Below are 25,487 nucleotides of genomic sequence, written 5' to 3' on the forward strand. Positions count from 1 at the left end.
ATTTTTCAAGCCTAATGTATAGATTAATCAAACACAGAATTGGCGAGCACTTTGCTTTGTGACTCAGTACAGTTCTAGTTTCATTTTTTCAAGTCTGATTTTTTGGAGAATGTTCTACCAGAATTTCGATGTCCGAATATCGTCTGACAAAAATATTCTATACAAAAATGTCATCCCATTGTAGTTAATAAAATACATTCTACAGTCGGGCGATATTTCTCTAACCAATATTTAGGGCGCAATATTTATGTCAGACACCATTTCTGTACACACTATTCTGCCATATAATCTACTTGGTGTATCATGAATTAGAAAATGAGAATAGTAATCTTAACAAAATTCCCAGTAAAACTATTCGCATTTACTATCTGATCTGGAAATCTTTGAGCTGCAGACTATTGTAAATGCCTTTCAAGAGCATATTTTCCATAAAGGACACGATGACTGAATATTTTGGATTCCTAATTTGTAACAGTAAAATCTGCTTCAATCAATTCATATCAGGAAAACCATGATGCAGATATGTGCATGGTACGAGGGAATGAATTGAACCATCCAATAGTACGCCTAGGTTACTGAAACTTGTAGTAAAAGTAAATGTAATCAAAAGGCACCTGCAGGATTACTTATTGTTCCAGTAGCCACCAGTCAATGGTGTATTAATTTACTGAAACTGAGCATTGTTACCTCTACCACTAGAATTTGTAGTGAATTAGGTAACAGAGGAAAGATAGACCTTTACATAGGGTAAGTTATTGAGAGCTTTTGGTGATGATGTACTATGACTGAACAAGATGAGGCCATGAATCATATCAGATGTACTGATGAAGTGTTACGGTTGGAAGTATGGTGAGTGATGATGCATTAGAATGATGGGTAAATACTAATAGGTAGCTTCGAGAAGGTTACTCTTTCTTTGTAGGCCTGATGACTCGGATGGAGCGGTCATTTAGGTGAGATGTCATCAAACCCATCTCTGAGAAGTGGACAAGAGTGCAGTTGGTTTCAGAGAGGAGGTTGTTGGTGTTCCAAGGGTTCATCTGGGCTTAGTGTACAAGCATGGTTGAGGCATTTAATAAAATACCTACTTGTCCACCTGTCATCAGATTTTGACTCAGCTGAGCACCAGCTTCTAGCCCCAGGTCTACATGACACTGGTCTACAGAATATAATATTGAACTGGGTAAAATCCTTTCTAGGTCAGGCCCCAGATTGTCTCCCTTACATCACTGAATTATTCATCCTACTGCAGTTCAGTGCGAGTCCCTCAGAGCTCAACTGTTGCACCCTGGAAATTAATTTCCTGCTACAATGACTCAGTTGGCTCTCAAATCATCTTAAAGCAGGACAAATCTCCAACACTCTGCAAATGCTTTGTAGCTCTAGAACACTGATTGCTTGAGAATGACCTAAAACTCTACTCTTTAGAAAAAGAACAGAGCTACTCACCTATGCTCACGGCAAAACTGCGACCCCAACTCCCCTTGGCCCAAGGAAATGTCGAGCCACCTATCACCTGAAATAAGTAAAAATCCACGGAGTGAATATGGACTTCAACCTCTCCGTCCAGTCCCAAATCAACAAAGTGACTAGAGGCTCATTCTACACGTTGAGAATTCCACAGCGTGCTTACCTCTACCTGGGTATCTCTAGTAATAACGATACTGGACTATATTGGCTTTGTACTATACACTACTGAGAAAAGTATATATAAAACTTGTGGCCTGATTTAGATCTTGATGGTATTACCGCCAATCCGTGTTGGTGGCAGACCCAAGTACTTTATGAAGTTGACAGTGTTCCGTCCATTGTATTTGGATGTTACAGTTCTGCAGGCGGTGTACTTGTGGCGGATTGCTGATGGAGGGAGCCCATCACTGGACCCAATGGACATTGTACAATGGTAGTTGCTAGGGAATAGAGGTAAATCTCACACACACATACACACACACTGTACCTTAGCCATATGTGTCCCACTGCACGACACAACACACCATATACACACTTACATCCATTGCCATTCTAACACCACACAACAGGTACATGCTGAAAACACACATTGCAATACAGCCATGAAAGAACACACACACACCTTATGGACATTGCTCCCACACACAATATAATCACAACAACAGACAAAATTTCACACTCATTTACAGAGACACACTCACACGTGCTGTTGGAGGTGGCACGCTCTGGTTGGCTGAGGTGGCTAAGGTACAGTGTGTGTGTATGTGTGTGTGAGATTTACCTCTATTCCCTAGCAACTACCATTGTACAATGTCCATTGGGTCCAGTGATGGGCTCCCTCCATCAGCAATCCGCCACAAGTACACCGCCTGCAGAACTGTAACATCCAAATACAATGGACGGAACACTGTCAACTGGTTGGCTGAGGTAAAGCCCTAGTCAGGCAGAGCCTACCACTCCTGGCAGGGGTGGGTGATTACACTCACTATATAACCTGCGCTCAAACTTGGGTAGCTTGGCACTGGGCAGTGAGGCTCATCACAGGGACAATGTGTAAAGCATTGGCACAGCACTTTCACACAACAAATGCATTGAGTGTCACAAAAGAGACTTTACATAAGGTGTATGCAAATAAGGTTTGTATTCAACCCACATTAGATAACACAACATGAACAGCATGTATTTCTGGGCAAAAATCACGTTTGGAAGTATTACTAGCAGTACTAGGCCCAACCAAGTTAAAATGTCAGAAAGATCCTACTTAACCCGCAACATCATCATGCAGTGCAAAACATTGTCAGCACAAGGCCCACCTGAACAATTATTCTAATTCAATCCCACACAGTTATAGGGTGGACCTTCGCTCACAATAATAGCAGTAATGTGTACACATAGGTAATTATAACACTTTTTTTAAATAGCCTCATGGGCCGGAGGCTGCATGCATAAAACCAATGTCAAACATAAAACACTTTTGGCACGAATCAACGTGTAGGGCAGCACCGCCATGCAGTGTTGTTAATCACAGGCAGTTACTCCCTCTTACTCACTCAGTACCGATACCCTCTGCTACGGATATCAGGCAGGTTCATATGGCACAAAGTCTGCTGTGCAATGACATGAGTCACACCAGACAATTCCGGTCACATATACAGGCACAGGATCAGCATTGCCACACAAAGTAGAATGCAGCACTGCTACAGGTACGCCCCCTTCTCCAAGGGTACAAACTGTGAATCGGACACCGCACAAGATGAGTATGCAGTGGTCGTGTCACACAAGAGAAATGCGGCATGATGGATGGAGTGTAATACCGGGATCCCGCAACTGGTGAATCCTCTCACGACCAACAAGAACCTTATGCGTGTCAAGGTCCCACAATGCAGGGCCACACTCCATGAATGCGGGCAGATCTTTAGGGCTCCACACCAGGCAATCCGGTCTCCAGGCACAATACTTGGTTCCACGCTCATACCGCCGCTAATAGGTGGGATCCAGCAGATGATGTGGGCACTTAAGTGGGCACCGCTCTCCAGGTGTCCCATGTAGAAAGTGTAGGTCCCTTGTGGGAGGTCTTTGATGTACCTGAGATCTCCAAGTGTCACAGGTAGAAGATGTAGGTCCCTTGTGGGAGGTCTTTGATGTACCTGAGATCTCCAAGTGTCACAGGTAGAAGATGTAGGTCCCTTGCAGGAGATCATTAATGTCCCTGAGAACTCTACCAGAGAACAGGGGGCAAGTCAACAAACCCTTGGAGAGCACACTTCAGAGTGCCACACAGCAGCAGGCAATCTGCCCAAGCCAGCCACGATGCAGGAAGGGTCCACAGAACCCTTCCAAAGACAGTCAATTCTCCTGTGCACAACAGATTCCTCTGGCAGTGTGCACCACGTGATCCATCGGTACCAGTCCCACATCCCTGCTGGTGCATCTGAAGTTGCTGAAGTGTGGTTCTCGTAGTTATACTCAAGTGTGCCTTTCGAGTTGTGGGTGGTTCAATGGGGTCCACCTTGAATCACAGATACCTCCCCTAAATTCCAGTCCTGTCTGCCATGGGTCTGTGGAATGCAGATCTTTCTATTTATTGGTGCCATGATCTGGCTCAGCATCAGACCCTCTCCATCCAATCTATCTAGCCAGGCCCTCAAAAGGCAGAGATCTGTTCCAGTTGCCTACATTTTATAGCTATCACTGGAGAATGCACAGATGTGCTTTTTCCCCACTTTCAGTGGGATGCAGCTGAATTAAAAGACACACAAAACATAGTTTTGAGAACATAGAAATGCACACTTTCTAGAAGTGGCAATCCTAGCGTATTATTGACAATACCATCTTCAACATGAGAAGGGGTTTGTCACAGTAAAACCAATGACAGTAAACATTATGGGCTGCTCCACTGCAATCCACTATTGCAGCCAGGATTAATTATAAAGTTCCTCCCATGTTAACCTATGGACAGAGACGCTCTCATGAGCAGTGAGAACACAGATGGCTAGTCTTCTCTCCCCGGGCACATGTGCCCTGTTGTGCAGGAGCAGGCTGGACACAAGTTTAAGATCACCAAAAAGGTGCAAGTGCGTCCATACATCCCTGCTGCAACCGGCTAGGTAGATATAAAAACATCAGTATGCAAGCATGCAGGCCCTGGCAAGTTATGCCAGGCTCACTATATATGAAAATGTGATAGTTGGACTCTCGCTCCTAGGTGAGACTGCTGGTTTAGGGATGACAACATTTGCTTGTAGGTGACTAAGCCAATCCTACAACAAGTCACAACTGTCGGCCCAACCCTCTCGGCTCACAAGCAGTACCTCACCAAAAACACAAACAGTAAAAGGTGATTTCTGGCAGCCTTTACGCATGGACTTTAGAATGTGACATCTTAGATGAGTTGTGGTGGAACGGAGACTACCCTTTTCTCACATTAGCAACAAGTTTCAGTCACACACAGGCAAAGAAAAAGAAGGAGGAAATATTTCAATATATTTATTGAAATGAATGTAAACTACAATAAAATGCATATGCTGCAATGATTAGGATAATGAATAATAAAAGAAGCATAATTGTGAAGATGCGAATCGTAAATACAAAGATCCCCACTATCTTGCACTAAACATGAGATGGAAAAAGCCTGAAACCCTAGCAAGGAGAACCTAATCTCTAACCTAATGAAAGCTAGGTGTGATAAACCTAATCTGACAGTACCGTGTCTATGAGAAGCACCCCCCAACCCTTGTTACCTTGGAATGAGGTCCCTAAATGAGACTCCGTGGTGACACAAAGGCTGGGTCTGCATCCAAATGACGTGCAGAATAGATAGCGTCGATTACATCTGGTAGGAATCCCTCTGATAACTCTGAGCATGTGAGGTGTGTTTACACAGACCATGTAGGACCCCTGACGTAGGTATGTTCCAAAACAATAGATAAGAAGGGATACTTGTGGCAGCAATTATGTAAACAATCCACAAGTGCACATTATTTTCCTGTAAGGGAGAAGGGATCATGATGTGAATATCTATGTACATCACTTGATTATGACACTGATAGTGACGCCTTCAAAGAGTAGCACTGATAACGCAAATCAAAACATTGCTCTAACTCTAAACAGAGCCAGCCATCTTAAAATAAATAATAATATAAATAGGCTAAGAAAGAGCAGGCTTAAAAAGCACTAGGTGATGAGGGCACAGGCCTGCAAGCCAGAAGGCTAAGCTAAACTCCTGAGACCCATTAAAACTAAACAGGATCCACTACAAAAACGCCATTGTGCAAGTATGGGCATATTGGTTAGTGCCACTTCCTAGTGGATGTAGGAAGGGAGCGTGCACTTTCACATTGTACTTTACAGTGGGAAATGCTCAGCACCCGTAGGCCAGTCGCAGAGAATCAGCAAAATCTCCAAGAAAAAAGCAAACACGTTTGGGGAACTATTACCACAGCGTGTCAGGTCTAACAAGGCTAGACACAGCGACCAAGTTAGGCCGGCTGAATAAAGTACCTTTAATCCTGGGTACGCGGTGTTGTGAGATTCCGCGTCGAGGATGCGTTGCACAGTGGTGGTTCAGAGGGCTGTGGGTGGTGATGTGAGGTCCTACATCAGCTATGTGTCACACTATGGTGCTTCCAATGATGACATAGATGGTGGTTGTGATGTGTAATAGTGAATCGGCCTCGCATTATGCAGCAGCGGTTCTGAGAGGCTGCAAGTTGAGATGCGAGGTTCTGCGTTGAGGGTGCATTGTGCAGCAGTGGTTCCAATGCAGGGCTGCGAGGAGATGTGTCACACTGTGTCAGTTCTGCCCAAGATACCACGGCTGGGCTGGCAGAGCACTTTCAGACCCACTTTCAAGGGTCCAGGACTGGGGTGGACCAGCTTGGGGAGGCAAGACTCACAGCCAACAGAGTCCAGGTGTTAGGTTCATAGTGGTTGGCCTTTTCTGTCCCTGAGGCCATAATAAGGAGGCCAGGGCCAGCCAACTAGGCTTTGGAGTCACACTTATGGTCCTGGGTCCAAGATGCTAGACCAGTCCTTCTCACTCAGATAGTGGGGCAACAAGGAAGCAGAGTAGGATTCCTTCTTGCAGAACAGCTCAGCAGTCCTTCTTAGCCTTCCAGAAGTCCAGAAGTGTACTGAAGAGTTGGGTCCAATATTTATACTTAGTGCCAGCTTTGAAGTAGGAGAAGGTTCTGGAGATTTCCACCCCAGAGGTGTTTGGCCTTTCCTGCTTCTTGCCCTGGCCCCAGCTTGTCTGAGGCACAAAAGACTATTGTCAAATGCTTTGTGAGTATGCTCAAGCAAAAGCTTTGTGATGTGCAACTCTGTAAATTTACTGAACCCTGACCTATGAGCTTTTTAAGGCCTGCCCTAAGGATGACGTATATGTAGTAAGAAGGAAGGTTTAGACCTGGCAAAAGGTTTATTTTGCCAGGTTGAAATGTCAGTTTAAAACTGCACACACTGGCTCAGTGGCAGGCCTGGGACATGTTTAAAAGGTTATTTAAGTGGGTAGCATTTAATTTACTGGCCCTGGGCACATATAGTGCCACTGTACTAGGGATTTACATGTAAAGTAAGGCCCAAATTTAAGGATGGCCTTGCACCATATAACGCCACATTAGCGTCATTCTTCTGACGCTAATGTGGCGTTAGATTGCCATAAACACCACACAATATTTACAGAGTGGCACAATGCATACATTGCACCACTTTGTGACCCTTTGCGCCACATTATGCATGCACCATGCATAATGTATTGAAAGGACGGATTCTGGTGCAAGGAGTCCTGCATAAATGCAGCAATGAAATCTACAAGATCTCATTGCGCCTTTTTTGGCATCATTTTTAATGCCTGCTGAAAGCAGGCGTTAAAAGGACACATCCATTGGAATCAATGGGCCTCCTTGCACTTTGCTCCACTAGCATCAGAAATGTTGACGCTAGTGGAGCAAAGCACCACAATTGGGTCAAAAATGTTGACACTATTGTTCCTAATACTGCCATGGTGCTCCGTATCTTAAATATGGTGCACACATGGTGGCATTGGTGGGGCTCCGGGGGGGTGCACGAAAAGTGGCACTGCATTGGATGCAGCTCCACTTTTCTAAAATTTGTCCCTAAATGTGCCAGTTTGATGTAAGCCAATGGTACCGTGTTTTTGTGAGTGAGCACATACACTTTAGCACTGGTTAGCAGTCTTAAGGTTCACAGAGCCCTGGGGACGACAATAAAAACAAGATCTGAAAAAATGGAGGATTATGGCAACATTTTGGAAGAAGGTCACCCTAAGGCTGATAAGTCTAAAAGTGTCTTAAGTTTTTTTTTTTTTTTTTTTTAAAGTTGTTCAGCTACGTGCGTCATTTTGTAAGCATAGGAACCATCAATGTGCACACTTTCAAAATGGTGCAGGCTCTTTTTTCTTTTTAGTTACTGATTTAATTTGGAGTAACAATCAGAAGATTGGAAAGTTGGAACTCAAATAAGTAGGCAAATGAGTGTGACAGGAATGCCAACCAATGGTAAACAACGAGAGGGCTTCCTAGTCCATTTATGTCCTTGGTTTGTCACAATGGGCCAGATGTAGGTAGGTTCTGATTTGCGACTTGCAAATTGCGAGTCAGAATGACTCGCAATTTGCGAGTCGCAAATTGGAATGTAGGATGGTGTCCCTGACACCATCTGCGACTCGCAAGGGGGTCGCAAAGGCCCACTTCATTAATATTCATGAGGTGGGTCGCAATTTGCGACCCCCTTGCGAGTGGCGGCATTCACAGGGATGGTGGCCTGCTGCGGACAGCAGACCACCATGTCTGTGACTGCTTTTTAATAAAGCTTTTTTTATTTATTTTTTTGTAATGCAGCCCATTTTCCTTAAAGGAAAATGAGATGCATTACAAAAGCGAAAACTGAAACGTTTTTGTTTCATTAGGACCACTGCCTGCTCTGAACAAATGTTTGCAGTTCCATTCACAACAGGGAAGGTGTCCCATGGGGACCCCTTCCCTTTTGCGAATGGGTTACCACCCATTTCAAATGGGTGCAAACTGTGATTGCTTTGCGACCACGTTTGCGGTCACAAAGCAATCCTGTCCCCTTCCTAATTGCGACTCGCAAACCCGTTTTGCGATTCGGTAACCAGGTTACCGAATCGCAAAATGGGTTTTGTGCATTGCAAAGTGCATTTTGCACGTCGCAAACAGCGAAAATCGCTGTTTGCGACGTGCAAAATGCTTCCTACATCTGGCCCAATATGCCTTGCATAGGACAGCGCGACATAAAAAGGGAGGGGTTTAGAATCGGTTCATTAACCTGACAGTAAGGGACCAAGGCCCATATTTCTACTTTTTTAGTGCCGCATTTGTGTCATTTTTTGATGCAAAAGCAGCACAAACTTACGAAATACAATTGTATTTTGTAAGATTGCGCCGCTTTTACGTCAAAAAGCGGCGCAAATGTGGCGCTAAAAAGTATAAATACGGGCACAAGTATCAACCAAACTGCATTTGTAAAGCGCAACACTGTCACACCAAGGGTATCTGGGCGCTGACCGAATTTAATATAATATGATTTTTGTTTGCCTTTTGTTTCTTTCGACTTTCGTTGTGTCTAATAGAACAGGCACAAAATAAGTGAGGTACTACTTTGATAATTAAGTAAGATGTTTACCAACAAAAACCAGGTTACATGTGGAGATTCCACCTTTGAAATTAGCGCTGATATTTACAAGGCTTCATAAATGCCAAAAAAATATAAAATTTTTACAAGAGTAGTCCCAAAATCACCACTGGAATCCGTGATCTCTGGAGACGTTGGCTGTGTAGTGACTTGGGCAATTATGGAATCAGCTCTTATGTGTTCTCTGGCGTGACTTCTAAAAATGCGTATAATAGCAGCGCTCCACTAAAAATCGTAGGTATATACCAGCAATCAGGTACTCCAAGAGATGAAAACACACTAGAACCGAAAAATCCCACAATAAATGAAGCAAATATATTGCAGTCCGCAAGTAAGAGCAAGTACAGTGCACATCAAGGCTGTAGCTTGGATTCTGTGCAGATAGGATGCACCCTTGGGCTTCTCCAGTGATTTTAGGTATAGATACAAAGAGAATGCGAAAAGGTCACAAAACACATTGAGGGTGCACATTTCTTTGTAGGCTCCAGTCCAGAGTGTCGCATCAAGATTCTCCTCCGAAAAGTACTCCCATATGTTGAAGGTTAAAAATAAACTTTCCCTGGCGTTTTTCAAAATAAAAATAAAAAAGTACAACTTTAAATCTAAGACCATGACAAAGTGTACATTATTTAACACATTCTGAAAAGGCAAATAAGGGGAATAGTATTGCGTGAAAAAAAATAGCTAGGTGTGGCAAGAGGTGAACTTGCTTTGTAAAACAAGAAAAAGAAAAAGTGCTATAACCGAACTAGCCATATCACTTTTTTAAAAACCATGTTGCACAGCAGCCCCTGATGCTTTGCAACATGCTAAGTGTTGGAGGGGGGGAGCAGCACAAGGGGGGTAGACGGAGGGAGCAGAAATAACGGAGAGTGGGAGAAGGGGGCTATAGGGAAAGCGCAATGAGGGGCGGGGTACAGTTCCTGACAAGGAAAGGGGGAGTCAGAGATTGGAGGAGGGAAGAACCAATAGCACCTCAATCACATAAGGAGCAGTGAACAGACCTTGATTAAGTTAAATCAATCTGTGCTTGATCCCTGCTCCACAGAAAGGAATGAAAATGACGTTTGGTTTGCATTGGCCAATTAGGAGGCTGCAAAGAAGAGTGATGCAGAAGCCAGTAACTGTTAAGCAATGAGCGGCTCCAGGCTGTTTAATGTAAACAATAAGTGTCTCGCAAGCAAGAGTGCAAAACTGATCCATCAATAGTAATTTGCAATTCATAAGAACCATAAGGCCCTGGTTGTTACTGCTTTGATTACAGACCCTCTCTGTGTTTTGTATACTGCTTGTGAACCTATTCTAACACTTCTTTGCATCCTGCCACATATCTAAATACAATCACACACCACTGCATCAAGTTTGGAGCACTCTTTGGGCATCAGGCATAACACAAATACTCATTTATAATAAAAGACACCACCACCAACGCTTTGCTCTGATCCATGAGCTGCAGAATCAGAACCAGTGACAAAAGTTAACAAAACACTATAGAAATAATGCAACAGAATGCAATACTCATATATTTTTCACATTCTGTATGAGAAGAAATCTAGTCGGCCATGTGTATTTATCTAAGAAGCATATTTTTAGTTACAAACCATTTCTCAGAAATTTTAGACATTTTTAATTATTCCATATCTAGTTCAGAATATGGTGAATCCAGAAGCAAGAGACCTTATACACTCATGCCATTTGAAGGTTTAATTTGTGTTTCCCTCTTTGTAGCTATGTAGGAGTAGATTTATGGAAAGTGACGCTGCACACTTTCCCTGTGCCCCTTATCGCCCACCACCGCCACCATATGTGCGCCATATTTAAAATACAGCACACCATGGCGCAGGGCATGGGGCAGTAGCGTCATTTATCATGATGCTATTGAGGTACTCTGCAGGAGCAGCGACAAAATATTGGCGCTACTCCTGCAGAGTACATAGGGGCCCATTATGAATAATGGAAGCCCCCCTGTAACGCCTGCTCTAAGCAGGCGTTAGAAGTGCCGTACAAAATGACTCAAGGAAATTTGTTAGATTTCTTTGCGCCATTTTTTTGGCCACCCTAACGGGGGAACGCCCCCTTTGCATACATTATGCCTGGCGCAGGCATAATGTAGCGAAAAGGGTTACAGAGTGGCACAATCCATGCACTGCGCCAGGTTGAAAATATGGTGCTTGCATTTTGGCCTCGTTGGGCCACATTAGCGTAAGAAAAATTATAGTAATGTAGCGCAAGGTGGTGCTAAGGGCTTATAAATATGCCCCTTAATTTACAGCTTTATGCAGTGTTTAATTTGTGATGGTGTTCTCCTTTGTTTGGCACCAGCACTTTTTTTGTAACATCAGCACAGATTTATGGCAGTCTACCGCATGGTGGTACTGTCAATGTTTTTTTTTTTTTTTTTTTTTTTTTTAATAAAAGCACATGAGCAAAGTGTTTAACATATACAATTATAAATAGTTTACAGTTGCTTACGGGGTTGCTTTACGCCGAGGGGTGTGTCAAGTTGCTGAAGATGAAATTCACAATCTATGTGATGTTATCTTAAAGCTTCAACCATCATCTTGAATTTGGTGAAGCACATTTAATACTGGTGTCAGTGGCAATCTCTGAATTTCACTTTTATCTATCACAACATGTTCACTTTTCACTTTTTTTAAATTTAAGTGATTAATTTCCAGCAGTAGCAAAGATGGTTCATGTGTAAGGAAAGTACAGTTGTGAAAGAGCGTTTCATTCTTTACAAGGTGTATGCAATTAGTCTGGGCTGTGTAGCTGTCTTGCAGCTTCCATTCGCTCAGTGCATCATAAACCTGTCAGTTTATCCTCCTGACAACATCTGCCCCGAGCACTGTGTATGTTTTCTTTCACTGTGATTTTTTAGGTCTCCCACTTTCGCCTTTAACAATTATTTTATTATTTATTTGTTTTCCAAGCTCAGATTCAGCATAATCTGCCTCAGCCACAAACGGATGATCCAGGGTGCCCAGGTCAGACGGGAAACCAAACTGTGCCCTGCAAACATGTTCAAACCAGCCCCACATTGCACCATGCCTGTGAACCTGCCTCTCTCCAGGGGGTTCTTTCACTACAGACAATTGAAGAAACAAGCATGGCAACCCCAATAGCCTTGCCTTTTAGGCATATTGATTTTGCCAATGCTGTTTGGGGGATGAGAGCTTGCATGAGGGAAAGCGACTCAGAGCGTTGAAGTGTATTCTGGGGGAGAGCAGCACACGAAGGATAGAGCAACATGGTGCGCATCGGAATATAGGGGATGCACATGAGGGACTCCAAGCGTGTGGGTAGGAGGCAGCGCACATGGGAAACAGCAAGATAGAGTGCAGGGGATTCTGCAGGTGGAAGCACACAAGGATTACACCCGACTGGCATGTTTAATATGTACCCAGGACCTGTAAATTAAATGCTAGTAGCGGGTCATTGTGCCACCCACTTAAGTAGCCCTTTAAACATATCTCAGACCTGCCATTGCAGCCTGTATGTGCAGTTTAAACTGCTGTTTTGACCTGGCAAAATGAACCTTTTGCCAGGCCTAAATCTTCCTTTTTATTACACATGAATCATCCCAGGGTAGGCCCAGGGTGCGGTGTATTTAAAACGTTGGGCATGTACTTTTAACTTTTACTTGTCCTGGTAGTGAAAAACTCTTAAATTTGTTTTTCACCACCGCAAGGCCTGAATTTACCATTGGATAACAATGGGTTAATTTAATATACTCATGAATTAATAACTTTCAGTTGCCAACAGGTAAGAATGTCGAGTTCGGTGTCCAAAGAATTGTAATTTAAAAAGGTTTAATGGTAAAGTCGGATTTTAAGTGACAATTCTGAAAAGCCACTTTTAGAAAGTTGATATTTTCCTGTCCTAACCATTTGGTGTCTGCAGCCTGTTTCCTGGGTTACATGACTAGGTGTAGCTGGCAGTTGGTCCTTCTATTTTGCTCCCAAACAGTGACATAAAGGAGCATAGGTGTGGGCAGTATGGGCCATCTCTGACTCGCTGAGGGGGAGGAGCTGTCATCTAACACAAATGCTCTGCCTCAGCATACTCATAAAGGTTTGACACCAGCCTATTGTGACCCCAGACAATCTAGGGCCAGGGCAGGTAGGCAGAAAATGTCTAGCACTACTGGGGTTGGACACCTCTAGAAAATGTCTCCTACTTGAAAGCAGACACCAGGTATAAATATAGTACTCTGTCTGAGTGGAAGACTCAGCGGGACCGTAGTGCTGCCACGCAGTAAGGACTGCTACTATATTGCCTTGCTGCCTGCTGCCTGAGCGGAGGTCTGGACGTGCATCTTAAACCCAGGACCAACAGGGTGACCAAAGGGCTAGTTGAACAGGCTCCAACAACCTTGAACCGAGAACCTGGACTCTGCCAGCTGTAAGTCCTATTCCCCCAAGTGGTGATCACCTCATTCCTGGGCCCTTGGAAGTGGGCCTAAAGGGCTCTGCCAACCCGTCTGTGGTTCCAGCAGAACCAACACAGTGCAATGCATCGCCTCACAAGACTCTGCATTGGAACCAAGCGCGACACATACTCAACGCAGAACTTCTTATCATTGCCCGCATCCCCCTCAGAACCAACTTTGCGTGAGGTATCTCAAAGCTCGAAATCGCATCCCTACTACAGCTCTTCGGAACCACCACTCCTCAACACATCTCCATGCATGGACCTTACACCGCTGCCAAGCTACCTTCGAAATACCGCTGTGCAACGCATCTCCACACCAGGACGCATCCTAGATGCAAGACTGTGCATCGCTCTGCAACCAGAATTTAAGGTGCTTTTGTTCAGCGGACTAAGTAGCTGGTCCAAACTCTATTGAGGTTGGCCTGAACTTTTGACTTTGTCGAATAGACAAACAGATAACCAGAGTTGGCGCTTTGTGCTTTTAGACGTTGTTTTCACTTAAAAAAATTGCTTATCTCCAGTTCCACTGATGGGATTTTTGTTGTTTTAGTGTTAAATAATTTATTAAATTTTACTCTATTTTTCTAAATTGTGTGATATTTTTCTTCTAATTTCACTTTATTATCATTTAAAGTGCTGCATAAATAAGTTACACGTTGCTTCTAATTTAAGCCAAACTGCTTTGTGCCACGCCATCTGAGGGTTAAGCACAGGTTCATTTGGGGTTTGCTTGTGTTTCACCCTGATAGAGATCATGGTTCCTGCTCAAGTAGGGTTTCACCCCCTCAACCAGTAACCCAAATTCCAATGAATACAAGGCCTCATTTACAAGGCCTGTGGTGGCCATGCACCACCGGAAGAGGGCAGAAATGTGCTGTATCTACCTGATACTGCGCATTTCTATCCTCTTCCACAGCACAGAAACTGCTACCTAGTGCCAACGCAGGCACCGTTGCACCATGGTGCATTGTGGGGAGACCTTCCCGCACAAAAACAATCACAAGAGGTGTTTCCTCTTTCTATGGGTACTGCACAATGCAGCACACATAGAAAGAGGAAAAATAGGGGAGAAATAAATAAAGATATTTCTCCCTGTTGTGTCACTCTTACGCCACTCCTGAGGTGGGGTAGGAATCTGACGCATTCCCAGGCATTCCCAGACTTGTAAATCTGGGAATGCATCAGATTCCTAAGGGGTTCCATGGAAGTTGCATGTGAACACCCCAATCAACATGCCCCTTTCACACAGTGTTATGCATTAAAAGGGTCCATATTTACGAGGCCACGAAAAGCCACAAAAGATGGCGTTGTGTGGCCTTGTAAATATGGGCTGGCACACTGCGTCACTGAAGGGCGGAAAAGAAATGATGTTCCGGTGGTGCAGTGTGCCGCTAGAACCTGGTAAATGAGGCCCATAATGCCTCTTTCCACAATGGAATGGAATTGATCAAGGTTACACACCAATCAAATGTAGATGATCCAGGGCCAACTGTGGAATAGGAAGACCTGGGTTTTAACCCTGATGTTAGCACTTGAACAATGCTACCATTTTCATCCCAAACTTTCCTCCCACCACTCTCTCTCCTAACCACACCTCACATTTTCCCTTTGCTGACCAAACTCTATGCTCTCCTGTTCCCTTTGCTATGCCATGTTCTCCTACCCCCACCCCCTACTCACTTTTCCCATATGCACTCATCACATCTCCACACTCTCTATCCATCTCTCAAGCTCTTACACCACCCTCAGTGCACTTTCACTGTTTCCTACATGCTTTCACTCAATACATGCTTTCAGCATTTTCTGTTCTCTTCCACCAGTTTGAAAGAGCTTTTGCCATTACCCACATAGACTAGGTTTGCTATAGTCAGACCCCAAATACGGTCAATGACCCCATTCTGTGGGCCTCCTCCAGAAATACCTTTGATGTCTGAACACAAATCTCTTTGTCTATATGAAAATTTAGCTTACGTCATAATGCTCGAAAAATTGGTAGTAATCTTAGTTATGAATACCTTAGCACTGATAAAGGCACCAGTGTAATACTTTGCCTCTTAAGAGTCTTGCTGTCCCTGCTAACAGAGCTGGACCAGAAGATTTTGGCTCCTGAAGGAAACCCAGAGGAAAACAAGGATTTGGCAAAGGAAATAGGTCTTGTGTGACAATTTTGCTTTCACAATGCTTTTTCTGTTTTTAAATGGGACCATACATCACTATTGCCTTTGCCAATGCTTGTCAGATGTATCAAAAGCACTGAAAATGGTCAGACCGTGGCGGGTGGCCATGTTGGAATAGTTTTTAATTGGTGCACCATTTCAAGATGGCCCTCACAATGAATCTGAACTTGGTCTCTAGATGCAACATGAGAGACATCTTGGAACAGGACAAAAATAAATTTAAACAAGCATTTGCAATGCAATCAATCTCACATTTGTGAGGGTTAGAGCTATTGGCATTGTAAATGACAATGTCTTCTACCCATGTGTTTTGGTTTGGAGTAGAGTGGATGTATGTAGGGATAGGTAGTTTGTGCGCAAAGTGGTGAATGAACTCCAGACAGAAGAGCAGAAAGAGTGTGTGAGAAAGAGAAAAAGAAGGGGAGAGCGGACAACAGATGCAAAGAGGGTGTGCCTGTGTACACAGAAGACACCCCAAGAAGAGGAGAAGAGAGTTGATTTGAGGGACGGAAAATGGGATATTCGTTTAATTTTATTAACTGTAGTGTAATTAAGTAGAATGAGATTGTGTGTTATGAAGTTAATTATGTGGAATGGTATCTGGAGTTGAATTGTGTTGTGTGGGACCAAATAGCACCTCAGTTGACATACTATGCCATCAGTGATCCTCAAATCACCAAGGATTATGAAATGGTGATTTACACGAGAAAGGCATGGAGTTCAGTAAATTTGTTTTAAAAGTACCAATCGAAATCATAATTAACATTATCCGCCACCACAGCTAAATAATAAACTATGACATTGTAGGATGCCTCACTGATGCCGGTATGTTAAAAACTCACCCAATGAACAGCAGTTTGACAGTACTTGACACCACTTTTTGATAACTGCAACTCACTGCCTCCACATAGGCAAACACATAAACCAACTTCTGCTAGACAACGAACAAAATAATACAGTAGAAGTGCTGCCATACTATTAAAAATGCACTGCAAGGTCAATGACATGCAATATGTGAAAGACTGATTAGTTACTTGTGGGTGGAAAGTTCCTAGAAGTTTAGTTTGCAGAGAGTATACCAAAGATAGCTGAAGTGGGGGCAAAAAGGATGACAGTTGCTTCACTGTAAGAGCTCTCCACCTGCAGAGAATCCGATTAAAGCCAATGGTGTTTCATCATGAAGCGTTCATCCATGTGGTACTCAGTGGCATGTTTCTGAAGCACTGTAGCACTCCAGACACACAACGGTCAAATTTAAAACTAGATCTCACCAGCAACCACAACGTTCGTGCTCCCACCACCCACAACAAAAACTGCTACAATGTCGTTCCTGTATAAACTTCGAATAGAGGGAGGGAAATTGTATTGGGCACTACAGCAAATTCTGAATGTAAGTTTAAAGCACTGCAATGATAGGCAAGGCATGTCATCTGTGCCGGGGGGTCATGGTGGGGTGGGGAAGTCAGCTGTGTTCAACCCTGCACTATGTGAAAGGCACTGTGGCAAAGCACATGCAGTTCAAGTCAGCCAGCAGAGGCAGGATCTAGTCACTGCTGATTTGTGGTCAGAGGAGGAAGCCCTAATACTAATACACTGTTGTGACAGCTGAGGGGAGCGAGAGGATGAGAGACAGGGAAGGAGGGAAGCAGGCTGCAGAAGTACTGGTCACCTTAAAAAAAAGTACAAATAAAATGCTGTAACATAAAAAAGCACTGATCGCAAACAAAACATGTGACAGCAGGAGGAGGGTGATTGGGGGACGTGACAAGTAACGAGATAAGGACATACCCATCTCACTTAGGGTGAACCACTGAAGTTTACAAAAAAGTGATGGGTGGAATGCTTGAAATAATCTCAGCCACTGTTAATTGTGAAAGGCTTCAGTGCCTAATGAAACTATCAGTCATGCACTGCCACCCACTTTCTGATGAAAACACATCTGGATATCCTGATTTAACATTATACACAACCTGGTCTTTCACCATGAGATGATCCCCGCTGATCGGAGAAAAATCGGGTCTCTTGCAGGGCCCAGGTTCGTTGTTCATATCCATGGCACCTCCAGGGTCCCATTTTCTTTTATGATTGCTGCTACTCTTCTTGCGACATAGGCTGGTCATTCCTCACCAGTTCTGCCCTCCCCATTGTGCACCTCCATGAAACCCACCACCACCATCCTCCACTGCCTCAACCCATGTACAACCACAAGCCCTGCCTAATCCAGGAGACTGCAGTAGGCCACCATATAATCCGCACAGCCCACCGGACCGACGCAGCCCGACTTCCTGCGAGAGGAATAGACAAAGCCCGTCATGCGACAGAAACTCCGCTGCATTGCCCACCGGATCGACGCAACAGCTGTGGCTTTGTCCTGCATGCCCAGGATTTCCACTCATCGTCCCTGGGAATCAAAAGACCCCGCATTGCAAAGAGGATTCAAGCCTGCATGTCGGAATTTGACGCAAAGCCCTTGCCGGGTGGAAAAGAATCGACATATCATCTGTGTGCACCCGGAAATCTGACCCACGCCTTCCTTTTTCCACGCATTTCCTCCTCTGCGGTCTTCGTGTGTGTAATTTTGATGCAAACCAGGTACTTTGTGCTTGCAAGAGACAATTGTTCCTTTTATGAACTAAAGAAACTTCTTATCATTACAAAAGTGATTTTCAACTTGTGATTATCAAATCTTGATTGTTTTTACCTTAATTTAGTCAGATAAATATCTTATATTTTTCTAAACCTGTGTGGTGTATTTATGTAGTGTTCTCACTGTGTTATTGCATGATTTATTGCACAAATACTTTACACATTGCCTTCTAAATTAAGCCTGACTGCTCAGTGCCAAGCTTCCAGAGGATGGGCACAGGATAATTTGGATTGTGTGTGACCTACCCTGACTAGGATTGTGGTCTCTATTTGGACAAAGGTGTATACCTCTGCAAACTAGAAAACCCATGTCTAACAGCAACCTTTTAGAAACCCCTCTCGGGGTGCTCCTTTTATATGCATAGCTTCCTTGACAGACTACCATGATGGTGACAGTTGTGAAGCAGTTGTGTTGCTACATTACATAGGCATTTTCATGCATATGACTTTATTGTTTCCTGGACAGATTCTCTTTCCTGCTACTTTTGTAGCTATTCAAGATGGCCACCACCACAGACAAGCTCGATACCAGGGATTCCCAGTGATGGAGCAGATATGCTTATATAAGAGATTTTTAATGATTAATGTGTGCTTTTTAATGAGAAAATTTGATGAAGAATAATATCTGAAAATAACGTGTGTAAGCAAAATGTGCCCACGGGAGGTGGTCACCATGTGTATTAACAAGATACTAAATAATGAAAGAATTCATGTAAAATGTACTAATTTATCATAATTGGACTTATAACCTATGTTTTATGTTAATTCGCATTGTTAACTTAGCCAAATTATAGGCCTGGTTTCAATGGGCCTTGCCTGCTTATAACATGAAGACGCAACAAGGCTTGTGAGGACTGGTAACCGGAGCAAAGGACCTTGAACTACGCAGAGTTCAGATGGCTCTGCTGGAACATTCTTCAATGTACCCGCGGACAGGAGATGATGAAGACAATTTGATACAATTATGTGGAGTGTAGGCTAAATGCACTTTCCCAGCACTTGAACAATGGAAGCACTGACCAAAGACTGTGTGCAACAATTTTGTTACCTGAAGAGCCGGATTATGTTCTCATCAACAGAGGAAACAATCAAATTAATGGAACTTGAATCCTGAGTAGAGGTGTAGATGCGATAAACAAAAATTATAGGTTAGAATCATAACTTCTGATAAGGTTGACCAATTATTAGTGGGATGGACTGAGAGACCCTAATAAAAAGTCATGACAAGAAGAGAAAAATCAGAGTGGAGAGGTGAAAGTTGATGACATCAGGAGACGCTGTCCAAAGTGCTGATAATTGGGCTTACACTCCATGAGCCTGATACTTTGCTGACTATTGATGACCTGGAGACGAAGACTGACTGGTTGCTGACCCATCTTGGATAGGTAGCTATAATAATGCAACTGATTAATTTGAGCTTTTCCTTCTAGGTACCAACTGCGCTGTTCTAAAGTATCTTCTCATTTAGATAGACTTTTCCAAATTCATGTTTTTCCAAATTGTTTTCGCATGACGACCCACATGCTGATGCTAATCTTGGTTATGTAGGCAGACAAGGGCGACATTGACTGACGAAAATTGCTTTGCTGAATTATTATATAATGTGTTGAGAAAGTATTAGTTTAATGTTACTTTGATTTTGTGACTCTTGGATGAATAACGTTTCTGTGATGATTAAAAAAGCTTGATTAATGACAAAGTTGAATAAGGTTTCTGATTAGAATTGTAACCAAGAGGGAATAAAAACAACCATTAACCTTTCTTGAGAATGATGGTATTTCTTAGATGGGGTTTCATTAACATTTAATTTTGATTTTAGTGTTGTTGATGGTTCAGTAGTCTACCGCATAGCTAGGATACTCCATGCGATCAAAAAGATTCATCGACCTATACGCGTCCCCTTGTAAGTTTACTTACTAAGGACCAGGCGCGCTAGCACCAGTTTACTGAGTTCTAGTGTTTATACTGTTACTGCAAACTAAAGCATTCTGCATCATGCAGCAGCTGCTACCGGAGCACAACAGATGTTCGTGGGATCAGTGGGAGAATGGATGGATGTGTGGGGAGGTGAAAAGTGAAACAACAGAGAATGACCCAATGGTGGCGGAAGAGGAACCAAAACCCAGTGATTACGGTGAATGTGGCACAGGTGGGGACTGACATGGCAAGAAGAGAGAGGATGGCTTTTTGATGGGGTATGGGCAGCTGGTGGTGAGATCAAGTGGGAAGATTATTACATAAGCAAAAGTAGATGTTTTTAGTTCCTCATGCCCTGCAGTGCAATATCTCCATAGGAGCCAGAAAAAAACATACAAAACAACCGACAGCACGAGGTGAGGATGACAGTAGCGTCTGGGCAGGTCTAAGATATGAACTGAGTCCAAAATAGCCACATTCCTGCCACCTTCAAAGGGTTTAGGTTCTATTGGTCTTTCTGATCATTGAACGCACAGAAAAAGGTCTCCTGAAACGACCTCTGGGTGCAGCCCGTTGTGTCCCTACCCATCATGGAGCACACCCCAACCACAGAGCATGCCACGTTTGTGGGCGAGGGTCCTGTAGCCTGACAGGGATTCCTCCTAGGACCTAATGAGGCAAAACAATCAGGGCGCCACTGTAGGACTATCTGACAACTATTTTGTTTCAGAATGTCACACCTTTTTGCTGAGACTTAAATTTAAGAGGAAGTTTGAGGGACTGAACCAATTCTCTCGTTCCTTTAATATTTATGGGGTGTAATTACATGCCCAGCTCAGCTCCATATGCCAGGCATACCTATCCTGAACCCTTCTAGTTCTTTTCCTTAGGTCTAGTGAGTTGCGCCCCCAGATCTTACCATCAAACCCCACATGAAGCGCCACATGCCAGAGGTAAACCTTACCCCTCAACACAGTAATTTTGCTCAGCTTTGTGATTCAAAACACCCATTTTAATTCTACTTTAGTGGGGTTTCTCTATCTTTTCTCCCTTTCACAAACACTACATCCAAGTTACGTATGGTCAGTCTACAACAGGGACAGATCATTCTTCAAAGGACTGACACCAATTAATCTACGCAGCCTCCAGACAGTCATAGATTGTTTTTGTGGATGAAGCAGTCTAAGTATAGAATCCAGGTCTCCACATTTGTGTGATCCTCGGCAAATGATGCACTCACAGCCCCTCTCTCCGAAGATCGGTGCATTTTCAGTCGCGTATTTTTTGCGCTAAATACAAATCTGAACGTTTGTACAATATTACATAAGGTATTTCTGCTACAAAAAAAGGTAAAGGGTATTTTTCATGAGCTGTCTGGTAAGCAGAGAACTGTAGGGACCCTAATTTAATTACAATATTTCTGTACGGCGCTGTGTACCTGCACTTCTTGGGAAAAACATAAAACTTTTAAATAGAGAGTACCGGCACTTCTCAAAAACCTGCACTTCTGTTTTTCCACTTCAAGCACTGCGTGAGAGGGCAGGTTTTCTAGCTGACAAATTCGCGTTTTCTCTTTGACTGCACTATATTGAAGACGGAGAACGCTAGGCACGTTGACGGAAATAAAACATGTCTGCCTTTCAGAGTTACAGGGGACTTTTTTGACAGACGGGGAACCAGTGGCGCTGCCTTGCGTTGACTTCTTATTTGTTTCTATTCACTGTGGTCTGATAGTTTTATACACTTGAGTTTCTGTGTGTGAGCAAAGACTACAATCCCTAGAAAGCCGCAGTCTGTTGAAAAGGAGTCAACTGGTAACTTGAAAAGGAGTCAACTGGTAACCACTCGGAATAAAACAAGCATGTAAATGTGTAACTCACCGCATAATGCCAGCACGTAGAAAGGTAAAGTCATGCTGATGGGTGGGGCTTTGCTGTCTATGCTGGCCAGCTGTTGTCGCACTCAGACAGCACTTCCAGCGCTCACAGCTGCAGCCTCTAGAAGGGTTCCAGGCGCGACCTCCAGCAGTCCACAGAGGGGAGTCCTACAACGTCCATTAAAGGCGCAGCCTCCAGCACCGCCACAAGTGCGTCTTCCAGCAAGACCCACAGGTGCAGCCTCTGACAGGGCCCCAGGTGCAGCCCTTGCAAGGGCCTACAGGTGCAGCCTCTGTCAGGGTCTATAGGTGCAGAGTCCACAGGTGCAGCCCTTAGAAGGGTCCACAGGTACAGCTTCTGGTAGGGTCCACAGGTGCAGCCTCTGGTAGGGTCCACAGGTGCAGTCTCTGTCAAGGTCCACAGGTGCAGTCTTTGGGGCAGTCTTTGGCAAGGACCACAGGTGCAGCCCTTGCAAGGGCCCACAGGTGCAGCCTCTGTCAGGGCCCCAGGTGCAGCCCTTGCAAGGGCCCACAGGTGCAGCCTCTATCAGGGTCTACAGGTGCAGAGTCCACAGGTGCAGCCCTCGGAAGGGTCCACAGGTGCAGCCCTTGGAAGGGTCCACAGGTACAGCCTCTGGTAGGGTCCACAGGTGCAGCCTCTGGTAGGGTCCACAGGTGCAGTCTCTGTCAAGGTCCACAGGTGCAGTCTCTGGCAATGTCTACAGGTGCAGTCTTTGGTGCAGTCTTTGGCAAGGACCACAGGAGCAGCCCTTGGGAGGGTCCACAGGTGCAGTCCCTGGCAAGGTCTACAAGTGCAGTCTTTGAGGCAGTCTTTGGCAAGGACCGCAGGTGCAGCCTTTGGGTGGGTCCACAGGTGCCGCCTGTGTCAGGGTTCACAGGTGCAGCCTCTGTCAGGGCCCACAGGACCAGGGTCCACAGGTGCAGGCCTTGGAAGGGTCCACAGTTGCAGCCTCTGGTAGGGTCCACAGATGCAGTCTCTGGCAAGCACCACAGATGCAGCCTGTGGCAGGATCCAGAGGTGCAGCCTTTGAACATTCCACAGGTGCAGGGTCCACAGGTGCACCCTCTGGTAAGGCCTCAGGTGCAGCCTCTGGTAGGGAACACAGCCTCTGAAAGGGTCCTCAAATGCAGGGTCCACATATGCAACCTCTGGCAGGGTACATAGGTGAAGCCCTTGGAAGGGTCCTCAGGTGCAGTTCATGGTAGAGTCCACAGGTGCAGCTCTTGGAGGGGTCCACAGGTGCAGTCTCTGGCAAGGTCCACAGGTGCAGCCGTTGGAAGGGTCCACAGATGCAGCCTTTGGAAGGGTCTACAGGTGCAGCCTTTGAAGGTTCCACAGGTGCAGGATGCACAGGTGCAGCCTCTGGTAGAGTCTACAGGTGCAGCCTCTGGACAGGAACAGCGGTGTATCGTTTGAAAGAGTCCACAGATGCAGGGTCCACAGGTGCAGCCTCCTGCACGGTCCACCACAGGTGCAGCCTTTGGGAGGGTCAACAGGTGCAGCCTCTGGTAGGGTCCACAGGTGCAGCCTTTTAAAGGGTCCACAGGTACAGGGTCCAGAGGTGCAGGCACTGACAGGGTCCACAGGTGCAGCCTTAGGAAGATGAAGTGTCCACAGGTGTAGGGTCCACAGCACTGTCTCTGGCAGGATCCACAGGTGCAGTCTTTGGAAGGGTCCACAGGTGCAGGGTCCACAGGTGAAGACACTGACAGGGTCCACAGGTGCAGCCTTAGGAAGGTGAAGTGTCCACATGTGGAGGGTCGACAGGTGCTGTCTCTGGCAGGGTCCACAGGTGCAGCATTAGAAAGGTGAAGTGTCCACAGGTGTAGGGTCCACAGATGCTGTCTCTGGCAGGGTTCACAGGTGCAGTCTTTGGAAGGGCCCACAGATGCAGGGTCTGACAGGCTCCACAGCGGCGGCCACCAGCAGCCTCCACGGGCGCAGTCTCCTACAGTGTACGAAGGATCTGTGAAAGAAAGTTCCTCTCTCCCAGTACCCGGACTACTCCCTCATCATGCTTTGATTCCCTCCCGGAGTTTCTCAATATCATTCATCTCACCTGCAGCCACTCCCTCGCTGTCACCAGGAAGATTTCGTAATCTCTCTTTATAGAGTCTGTGCCTGAAAAGCGAGGCAACCGCCTCACAAGCCGTCGAGACAAAGCATCTCTTTAGAATGTCGACCTCGCCCAGTGGGCTATCGGCCTGAGTATCGATATACCTTCCTCTGCCCTTAGAAGCCAGCCAGGTCCGCTCCTGCACCCCTTCTCGCAGGCCTCTCGGGGTGCGAGCTCGTGCCCGGGCAGAATGTTTAATGATAACAAAAACATGGAATAAACAACCTCCTCTTCAACATTATAGAGCTATTACGATTCACCAAAGAAGAAGGAGGCCAAGGTCGAGCTACTTAACAATTTCTTTTCATATAGCGCTTCAGACATTTCTAATACCTTAATTAACCAGTACTAACATTACCGAATTTAATTCTACGTGGCATGAGAGCTGTGAAGTTCCCGAGCCCATGCTTGCTTACCTCATCCATCCATCCAGGTTTAATCTTTGAATTATGGAAATTGTAGTCATTTTTTAAATTTTGAAATGCACAAAAACACTAATGCAAAGAAATAAAATTCTACACTGAACGAGCTAATCGTGCCCGAACTGGGAATCTTGTTCAATTTAGAAGCCTCAGAAGGATGGAATGCAGAGTCAACCTTGCTGGAATTCAAACTTGTGATCTGCATTTCAATATGTCAGCAAGACAGCCAGCCAGCTTGTGAAGAAGTGAAATTCCACAGTGGCCAGTACCAACCTTTCCGGCGGGGTAGTCAATCCTTATAATGTGTCTCTCGAGTGTCCATGTAAAGAGACCTTCAGGCTACAGATAACGTAGAGCAAATGTGGAGCCTTCACTCTGAGAAAAAAAGTCAATATGATGACCGTAATTTGCTGCTAACTCACACTTTTACTCGAGTATCATTAGTGGTTGTAAAGCTACTTTTGTGTTTCATGTGTCTGTAAGTGCGGATAGATTCCATTTTTCCTGCACTACGCTCAAGCAGTGCAGCAAAACAATTCTACAATAAATGCGCGGCTTATGAGCCAGTGACTGGAGTTTCAAGCTGGACGAGTCAGAAACAAGCATTGGCAAAGCAAATAGGTGTTGTCTTCGCAAGGTATTGGGCTTGTTAATGTTTTTAGCCATGTTGTACAGCAGGAATCAACGACAACTGAGGGGGCAAACAGCAACAGTGGGTAGAAGAGGCTGTGGA

At 44.8% G+C, this 25,487-nt stretch overlaps 1 protein-coding gene across 2 annotated transcripts in view; it reads right to left on the reverse strand.

Moving 5' to 3' along the window:
* LOC138299201 (mucin-2-like) overlaps positions 1–24,219 on the reverse strand; it is a 278,248-nt gene extending 254,029 nt beyond the window's left edge. For both annotated transcript variants that reach the window (XM_069237310.1, XM_069237309.1), the window contains exon 1: positions 22,199–24,219. In XM_069237310.1, the coding sequence (XP_069093411.1) occupies positions 22,199–22,232 (34 nt within the window). In that variant the 5' untranslated portion in view covers positions 22,233–24,219. The remainder of the gene's footprint in view (positions 1–22,198) is intronic.
* Between the last annotated feature and the right edge of the window lie 1,268 nt (positions 24,220–25,487).

The sequence above is a fragment of the Pleurodeles waltl genome, chromosome 6 (assembly GCF_031143425.1).
Source record: "Pleurodeles waltl isolate 20211129_DDA chromosome 6, aPleWal1.hap1.20221129, whole genome shotgun sequence".
In the NCBI taxonomy this organism is placed as follows: Eukaryota; Metazoa; Chordata; class Amphibia; order Caudata; family Salamandridae; genus Pleurodeles; species Pleurodeles waltl.